Source organism: Cystoisospora suis (assembly GCF_002600585.1).
Source record: "Cystoisospora suis strain Wien I chromosome Unknown contig_7772, whole genome shotgun sequence".
Classification (NCBI taxonomy): domain Eukaryota; phylum Apicomplexa; class Conoidasida; order Eucoccidiorida; family Sarcocystidae; genus Cystoisospora; species Cystoisospora suis.
The window spans coordinates 8,596-17,443 of record NW_027160557.1 but is presented as its reverse complement, the minus strand read 5'-3'; the positions used below and the strand labels follow the sequence as shown (position 1 = coordinate 17,443).

The window sequence follows — 8,848 nt, the reverse complement described above, 5'->3', positions numbered from 1 at the left end:
TCCTCTTAGGGAGATTCTTTCTTATGCTAAAGAGAGGGAAGGTCTTTAGAAGGAACCTGACTTCGGTGTTTGAAGATAGGTGTCCGAATCACCCAGACAGACAGCGAGTGACGGTCTTCTCTTCTGTTTCTCTTCTTCTTTCTCTTGTTCTCTCCCGCAGAAGGAGAGAGAGATTAGATAGAAAGAGAAAAGGATGTAAAGATCCAAATTTCTATGGCGTATAGAAAAAGTATGGACCTGAGCATAGTTGTGAGTAGTTAGAATGCTAGGAGATAGAGACAGGGAAGGGGATTCTAAAGGGGGGGGGAGATGTGCGCAAGGAGAACCACAAGATGCATGTAGGGATGTATCTCTAGATACCTTGGAGAGAAAGAAGGAAAGGAAGAAGACACGTAGGTTGAAGTGAAGGACAGAAAGAAAGAAAAACGAGACAAGAGAGAAAAGGATGAGGAGAATGCCTTTGAAGGTTATAGAAGATCTCGAGTAGTGGAGATGAGAGTGCAGAGAAGAGGAGAGAAAGAGAAAAAAGTGAAGAGACAACCTGGCGATGTGCGGTAGACTAGCAGGGTAGGAGTAGATGCGTTCCAAGGATGGAGGAGTATATTCGAGGGGACAAAACTGCCGGTCCAGGTGACGATGATCTTTCGACAAGAATCATTGAGGTGTACATACACATCAGGGGTGAGAGAAGTGAGAAACACAACGGCGAGAAATTCTTGGTCTCTCTTGTGCCTCAAGGGACTGAGAAGAAGATATACCCAAGACGTGTTTATAGATCATTCGTCTGTAGCTAGAGAGCCTCCGCTGATATAGCAGAAGACAGAGAAGCGGAGGAGATACACATGCAAGACTTGAAAAGAGAAAGAAGCGACCGAAGTCAAGCTAGTTGCCTTGGTACCTATCTAGCCTAGGTACTCTTCGAGACGACGGCTCCCCGTTAAGACGAGATTCGACAAGGGATGAGAGAGAAAAGGCTCCGTAACGTCTTCAGTTCAAACAAGAGAAACTTCTACTTCTTTTTCACCCTCCGTTTCTCAACAGCTGCTATTCTGTTCCTCTTCACTATCAAAGGAGAAGTCACCCAGCAGAAAGAGAGAATAGAACTCCTCTGAGCGAAACAGGGAAAAGCTTGATTGCTTTAGAACCAAGGCCGTTGGTTCGATGGTCACCCTGGTGAAGGACATGAGGCAACAGGAAAAGAAGAAAAGGTGAGCGTAGCAAGAAAGAAAACCCTGCAAATCCAGACCGATTACTTAAGGAAACTCGAAGCAGTCGGAGAAGTACGAGAGAGACAGTGAGAAAGAAAAGAGAAAGCCGTTACTTAGACTTGGGTAAAGATGCAGGGAAAAGAAAAGAAACACGAGAACATTGTCACTGAGAACTGGAGATGCTCTCTCTAATGAGCTTTCATACATTCGACTCCAGCGGTGTACATACACCCGAAGTGCAGACGGAGGAAATCTGCTGTGAAGTCCTTCTCAACCATTCATCCGTTGCTTTTCCTCCCCTTCTCCGTCACCAAGTCAAATCTGTTGTTGCTTGGCTGTCTCCACTTTAATTTGTTACAAAAGTGACCCGTGTATAAGCCTGTATAAGCCGATTTCAGACCTTTTCAAGTGCTGCATGTAGCCGTCCTTCCTTCATTCTTAGTAAGGCAGGGGGGAAGAGCCTGACTCCTTCGTTCGCGACTTGAGCTTTTAACTTTCTCTCCCCTCTCTTTCTCAGGATGAACTGCCTTGACCTGTGTCTCAGACACACCACAGAGAGATCGCAATGAAGATCTCCCTCGTTCGCTGGCGGGTGAAACGACTCTGGTCCTCGCTGCCCCTCTGGTCCTTCGGACAGTCGACTTTCTCCTTCGATTCTTTCAGATAGTTGCACGACCTCCTCGTTTTCTTCTCTAGCGCTTCGGTCCTAGTCTCGAAGGACTCGGACTGGGTGTGTGACAGGGTCCAGACACTTACAGCAACAGGCTCGCAGCTTTCTTCTGTGTGTTCTTTCTGGATGAGAGCTCACTCTCGCATTCTTCTCTTCTAGTCTAAGGAGACACGTCTTTCTTTTTCTCTGGTCTAGTCATTCTTAAAATATGGAACCTTGTTCTCCTTCATCACTGAGACGATTGGTTTCCCTCTAAGGACGCCTGCTTGCTCCTTTCTTGTTGCGGTCACAGCTGATGTTCCCTGAGCCTCCTGCATGTTCTTTTCTTTCTTTCTCTCCGACTCCTTCTTTTTTCTTTCTTCTCTCTGTTGGTTTTTTATTTCTTCCACATAGTCCCTCGTCATCTCTTCTTCGCGGACAAACTCGTGTGTGGCTTTACTTCGATACTCTCTCGAGCCTCCCCTTCGTTGGCTTTGCTCTCCCTCTTTCTTTCTCTCTCTCCCCTGTCTGTCTCGCAGCTGCCTTTCTTCTCGAAGTGCATGCACCCCTCTCTCAGATGTCGCCCACCTCTCGGTTCTCTTCTTGTTTGCTCTTTCTTCTTTTGCCTTTCTATGAACACACTCGAACGACCTAGCATTATCATCGATTTGCTAAGAAGAAGGCCCCTTTCTGAATCTCTTACCCTTCATGACTAGATTCTTCTCTTCCCTTTAACGAATCCACCATGGCATCCTCTTCTTCTTCTTCCCTTTCGTCTTCTTCTTTCCCCGATGATACATGCCATTGGCGTTTCTCCTTTGATCCTACACCTTCGTCCTCTTCAGCATCTCGTTCCTCTTCTTCTTCTTCGCGATCCTCTTCATCCGCTTCCTCAGCCTCTCTTTCTTTTCCTCGTATTCCTCTCAAGCCACCCCCAGGTTATCCTTTCGTAGAAGAAGCCTTCTCCAACGTCTCTTCTTCTTCTTCCTCATCCCATCACAGAGCGTCACCTGCAACTCGATCTTCTTCTTCTTCGCCGGTCCCTCATTCCTCTTCTTTAGATGAAGACCTTCGCCGAGAACAATTGATCGCTAAGAGGGGCTGGGAAGTGGCTATTTCTCCAGCTAAGAATCTCTTTATGAACTTCCTTATGATCTATATGGGGGGTGTCTCTTCAAGCGGAATCTTCGGGATTCTTATTCTCTTCTATGTCCTTGTGAGTTGTTTCTCTTCCGCCCTTAATGTCGAGAAAGTCTTTGCGGGTGTGGATGCGGACTGTCGAACTCTAAAAGCGAAGGCAGATAACTCTAAGACAAGAGGAGGGACATCTCCTTCCAGTCAATCATCTTCAAGTCTCTCTTCCTCTTCTACTACTACTGGGGATGCTGTCTATCCATCCGTCTCATCGTCTTTATCTTCTTCTTCTTCAGCACAAAGAGGAAAGAAAGAAGAAAACCTTCTCTTCTCTCTGTCTATGATGATTCGGCTCCAGAAACTTGTCTATCTTCTTATCAGTCTAGGGGGGTGTCTGTATGTTCTCAACCATTGTGCGAATGCTGGACTGCTCCCCTTGAATAGCGGCGATTTCATTGGTCTCATTCCTGAAAGAGAATTCTCCATCATGGCTGTTGGGAATGATCTATAGGAAGAAGAAAAAGAGGTTGTAGAGGAAGAAGGAAATGAAGCTGCTGCAGTCCTTATTCATAGAGAAAGATACATAGGGAAGAGGAAAGAAAGAAGGAAGAAAGGCTTAAAGGGTGCTCGGCCGCCCCGGAGGGTGAATGAGTGCAGGGCTACAGAAGCCTTCTCTCTACTACGGCGATCCAAGGTGGCTGGAGAAGAAAAGAGAAAGATGTAGAAAGAAGAAGATAGAAATTGAGAGGAACAGAGGGGCAGAAGTGAAGAGAAGGATGAGAGAAGAAGAAGCAAGGAGGTGAGTTTTCCAAACAAGAGAAAAGACGTTTTCTTTCTACAGGCAGAGAAGAGAACAAGTCAAGCAGAGGTCATAAAAAAAGGTGTTGGAGAAGAAGAAAAGGGACGAGAAGAGCGCGCGTGAGGGAAGAGGACAAAAGAGAAGAAGAGAGATGAAGAGACACCGCGAGAAGCGGGGCTTAACTCGGGAGATCTTCTTCTCTTTCTTCTCCTTCTTCTTCGTACAGATGATGCGAAGAAGACACTTGAACGTGTTAGATAGATTCTTTTTCTATTTTCTTGCATCGTAGAGAAAGGGAATTTCTTTTCGTTAGCTCATTGATCGATGATCGAATAGATCCATGGACTGAGAATAGCGTGCTTCTCATTCGGTCGACAGAGAGGTAGAGAGAGAGACACTTGGTTTCTCCTCACGTCGGGAGGAGCCCCAAAGATTCTTGTTACGATGATCTCCATGATATTCTTCTTCTAGAGCCTTGGTCATCTGTCTTTTTCTTCTTTCCTCTCCTTTCGATTCGTATAAGAAGTTCTGTAGCTCTCTTTATCTTGTCCCTTTACCCTTCTAGACTCGATCCATTCCTTTAGCTAACTCAACATACAGGGGAGATAAAGTCAGATCAACGTACACCTCTCAACTTATCGATACTTTTTCACCGTAGCTCTCAGATTCATCTCTTTCTCGCTCTTCTTCTTTCTCCCCTCCATTTCTTTGCTTCTCTCGTCAACTTTCTTTCTTGCCTTAAGGACAACGATTGCATGCATCTTCTTCGTAGAACCCTTCCTCTATCTGCTTTTCCTCGGGGTGGAGGAGGGGAGATAGACCCCTGTCGACTCGGGCAGAGGCAAGTAGCCCTTCCTCATACGCAGTGTCGTTGTTGTACGATGCCTCTCCTTTCATCCATTTCCTTCACGGCGAGTGGAGAAGCGTAAAAGATTCTTTCTCATTTGATCTGTAGATAGGTCTGTTTTTGAAGTGTATAGAAGAGAAACGGAGGACTACATTATCTCTGCTTGAGAAAGCAACACCCAGCTTGTTCCTCGGCTTATATTCGGGGATACGTGGATTCCTCATACAACACCCTTGTATAGAGTCAGTATGAGAAGAGAATGATGAGATGCACCTATGTATGGGAGCTCTCTTTATGTGCCTCCGGCGAGATAGACAGTTATGCACATGTGACTCTGTATATACACTTGAATAGTGAGTGCTGTGATATGGGTAGACGTTGTCATATCTCCTCTAAAATAGTGAACAAGCGACAGAGATAGAGTAAGAAGGAGATGTGCCTAGATGAAAGGTAAGTAAAGGCCAACTCCAAACGGGCTCGCCCTAGATAGATTTTCTTCTGAAGGCGTTTTCTTCATTCATAAGAGAGAAGAGGGGGGGAGAGCAACGAAGAGTGAATGCTTCATATCACTCCGAAGTCTCTATTCGGTTTGATGTATCGCCTATTCTATGATGGTGTGGTCGGGAGGAGTATGGGGGGTTCAGCCGTTATGAAGACACCATGCTGGCCTTCTTTTGTGGAGTCCTGCTACTACATCTCTCTTCTCCATTTATTTCTCCTTACTCTTTTCTTTGTTATCTGAAGAAGATCATTCTTTCCTTCATTCGTGAGGTCTATCTGTGCATTTCTTCTGCTATCCCCTTGCCTCGTTCTTCTTCTTCCTCGTGTTGTCCCTGTCTGTTGATGCTTCATCTCTTTCTTGTCTGGTCTTTTTTTCTGGGGGGTTGCATGCATGCATGAAGACATTCATACATCCTTCCCTCCTGCCTGTTGTGGGGAGAAGTCCTTCGTCTTCTTCTTAATCTATCCTGGTGATTTATATCTTTTCACTGCTACTAGCAACACAAGAACCTCCCACACCCGCCCTGCCTGTCTTTGTCTAGAGATGTCCTGTGCTCTCAATCTTATTCGGGAGATGTAAAGAAGAGAGAAAAGTTCACTCGCGATACAAGACAGGCGCGACCCTTATGTTTCTCTTCGTCATCTCAAGATGTCTAGGAGTGAGGAGTCACGGAGAAAAGGCTCTACAAAGAAGAGAAGACTCTTTAATCTTCTTCTTTCTCTTCTCCAAGAAGAGAGGGAGAGACACGTGGCTATGAATCTCATCATGGCATGCCTTGGAGCCAAAAATGTAAAGAAAGGAGGGAGGGGCGTATCCTATCCATTGTCGTTTTCCTTTCTTAAGTCAAAATGGCAGGAGTCTTTTTTCTCTCTGACTACAGCCTCACAGTAGACTTTCTTTCTTCCTTGCCTGCTCTCCTATCTCTGTCCGTCTTTTCTTCTCTCTCACTTGACTATGATCCCCCATCCTTCACAATGCTAATCACCCCAGACTAGCAGAGGAACGTGATACGCGCCGAGTAGAGACGTCGGACCCTTCGAGAGCATTCTCTTCTTCTTTCTGCTAGTGGTACTGCTAGGACATCTATTCGTTTTCTATAGAGAGAAGAGCATGACGATTGATTGATGTAAAGAAGGAAAGGGAGAAAAGCGAGGAAGGAGTTGAATGATGGATGAGATCTCCTAGTAGTTTTAATCTGTGCATGCAATGGAGACATTTCTCCTGATCTGTGTTGTTACACCCCTCGCTGCCCCTATCTCTCGCTCTTTATCTATCATTGATCTATCTATCTATCTATCTTTGATCTCTCTATACAGATAGATAGGACAGCAGCCCTGAGGTGAGCCTCTGAGCTTGATCAGAGCTATATACCGATCGATGGCCCAACTGCCGTTAGAGAGAGAGGAAGACGGGAAGAAGACTTTTCTACGTTCTGAATGTGCTGCTGGCTCACATCGGTAGATATCGATAGCTCCCCGGGATAGCATAGGAGAGAGGGAGAGGGAAAAGGGGGTGTGGGCTAGACAGGTGTGTATGCTTTCTGTAGGAATGCATGTATGTATGCGTTCACTTTGTGCAACTCCCGAGAGAGGAGCTTAAGTATCGAGACACACAGCTATCCTCTCACCCTGACGCATTCATTCCTTCCCACCCTGGCATTCGATCGGAATGTCTTTCGAAAAGAAAAAGAAGCCCGTGATGCAAATGAAACGAAAGAACAAGCGAGTGGACCTACACACACACCCCCTCGGGTTCGGTACCCGGACACGCTGGGACCAAGACAAGAATCAGATAGATAGGCAGATTCAAGTAGAGAGATAGACGACATACGAAAGATAGATAAAGATACATTGAAGACCAACAGATAGACAGATAAATAGATAGATAGACGAATGGACAACGGTATCAGGAAGCCGCTGAGAGACCGATATTCCATTCATGAGAAAGGAGAAAAGACTGATACGACAAAAAGAGAACAGGAAGAGAGAGAGAGAGAGACAAAGCGAGTGAATGAGTGACTTCAAGAATTATATTATTCTCTTTCTCACACCACTGCTACTACTACTAATAGCAGTAGTACCGTGCGCGACTCGGTAGGAATTGATAAAGAAGAAGAAGTTGAGAAAGAACACTTTCTTGCTTCTTCTCCTCTTCAAGCAAGGCTGTTGTCACGTCATTCACCCTTTTTAAACTCCATAGGGAGATGAATACAAGAGTCTGTCAAGAAAGAGAAGAAAAGGAGAAAAGAAAAGAGAGAAAGAACTCTTCTCCCTCGCCATCAGTCGTATTGAGAACCGAAGATCTCTTGAAAAGTCGGATTGATCTTCTCTCCTTAACAAGAATCGGGAGATTCAAACCCCCATGCACGTGTATATACAGTCAGGCAGTCTACATACACAGATATAGATAGATATAGGTAGATAGATAGATAGCTGACGTCTCACTAAGAGACAGCAAGAGTGTGAACCCCCTCTCAGTGGGTGCAGTCACTCCTTTTCGGAACTTCCTCTCTACCTCTCCTCTCCTCTGCGAAGACAATCCCATCGATGTATCACCGAGCATAGAGGAAAAAAGAAGGAGAGAAGAAGACAGTCTCTTTTTCTTCTTCTTCCATTTCTTTTTCTCCAAGCAGAGAAAGAGAAGAGAGGAGAAAGACAGGCCTTCTTGTTTTCCATCTTTCTTGTTCTCTTTGATCTTCTTCTTCTTATCCAGCAGCAGAGATCGTATGGGGGCCTCCCGTTCGTATACACCCCCCCCCTGACCAGAAGCCTTCGTGAGACTGTGAACGGCCTCCACCCGCAGCAGCACTAGCAGCAGCAGCAGTAGGAGAAGGAGGAGGAGATGTCTCTAGATCATCTTTACCACCTGACGGCGTCGTCCCTCTCAATTCTTCTTCTCCTCTTTTCTTGCTGTCTCGACGATCTTCTTCTTCCTTCTCTCTCGGATCTCTTCGCCCCTTCATATGGAGCGACTGGATTGGATGGAGTGGACCGACAGAATCTTCTTGCTTTCTCACCCTCATACCCCCTTGAGGAGTCACTGATAGATTCCTATCACTATGACTCTGTCGACTATAAGAAGAAGAAGAGGAAAGAATCTTTCTTCTCTTGTTCTTTCTCATCTCCATCTCTGTTGCCTTTCTTATCTCTCCCTCTTTTGTGGAAGAGAAAGCAGTCTTGCTTCTTCTCATTCTCTCTTCCGTCTCTTGTGCTCTAGTAATAGCACGAGAACAAGCCGGGAGAAGAAGAGTAAAGTGGAGACCAGAAGAAGAAGAAGAATAGAGAGGAGAAGGCGACGAAAGAAAGTCATAGAAAGAAGTAGAAGACGAAGGGGCCACTCTTCTTACTGACCCATTCGATAGATGAGAAGGCTCAAGATCTTTTTCTTCTTCTTTAGGTGATTGATAAGATAATGGAAAACGATGAAGACGAGGACATGCAAGGGATGTCTGACAGAAAGACGGAGAAAAGATAGGCTCAATAGAAAGATACGGAAGAGAAGAAGAAGACGACGACGGAGAAAGAGATAAAAGATTCGCATTACAGAAGTGAAGAAAGTAAAGATTGAGAACATTAAAAGTTAGATGGCCCGCAAAAGGGAAGGAGTGTGAAGAAAGAGAGAACGTCCATAAAAGCGTCAAGGCCTGCAACACACACAACACATGTGCATGCAACTCACTCCTCATTTATCTATCTATTTATCTTTAATC

The 8,848-nt window shown here is 45.4% G+C and overlaps 3 protein-coding genes across 3 annotated transcripts in view; 1 reads left to right on the top strand and 2 right to left on the bottom strand.

Annotated features, from left to right (window-relative positions):
- Positions 1–11: 11 nt before the first annotated feature.
- On the bottom strand, positions 12–1,523 carry CSUI_010570 (uncharacterized protein). The gene has a single exon (XM_068070673.1). The coding sequence runs from the start codon at positions 1,413–1,415 to the stop codon at positions 1,254–1,256; it is 162 nt and encodes a 53-aa protein (XP_067917353.1). The 5' UTR covers positions 1,416–1,523; the 3' UTR covers positions 12–1,253.
- Positions 123–6,415, top strand: CSUI_010569 (uncharacterized protein). The gene has a single exon (XM_068070672.1). It carries the CDS (start codon positions 2,603–2,605, stop codon positions 3,500–3,502), a length of 900 nt encoding a protein of 299 aa, XP_067917352.1. The 5' UTR covers positions 123–2,602; the 3' UTR covers positions 3,503–6,415.
- A 414-nt stretch (positions 6,416–6,829) lies between these two features.
- The window catches only part of CSUI_010568 (bromodomain-containing), a gene marked incomplete at its 5' end in the record, with an annotated part of 10,515 nt that continues 8,496 nt past the window's right edge, over positions 6,830–8,848 (bottom strand). Inside the window, one exon of the mRNA XM_068070671.1 lies at positions 6,830–8,782. Within this exon, the coding sequence (XP_067917351.1) occupies positions 7,844–8,782 (939 nt within the window). The remainder of the gene's footprint in view (positions 8,783–8,848) is intronic.

Excerpts from the sequence above, each read along its gene's own strand:
- CSUI_010570 (XM_068070673.1), bottom strand. The coding sequence starts at position 1,415 with ATGTATGAAAGCTCATTAGAGAGAGCATCTCCAGTTCTCAGTGACAAT.
- CSUI_010569 (XM_068070672.1), top strand. The coding sequence starts at position 2,603 with ATGGCATCCTCTTCTTCTTCTTCCCTTTCGTCTTCTTCTTTCCCCGAT.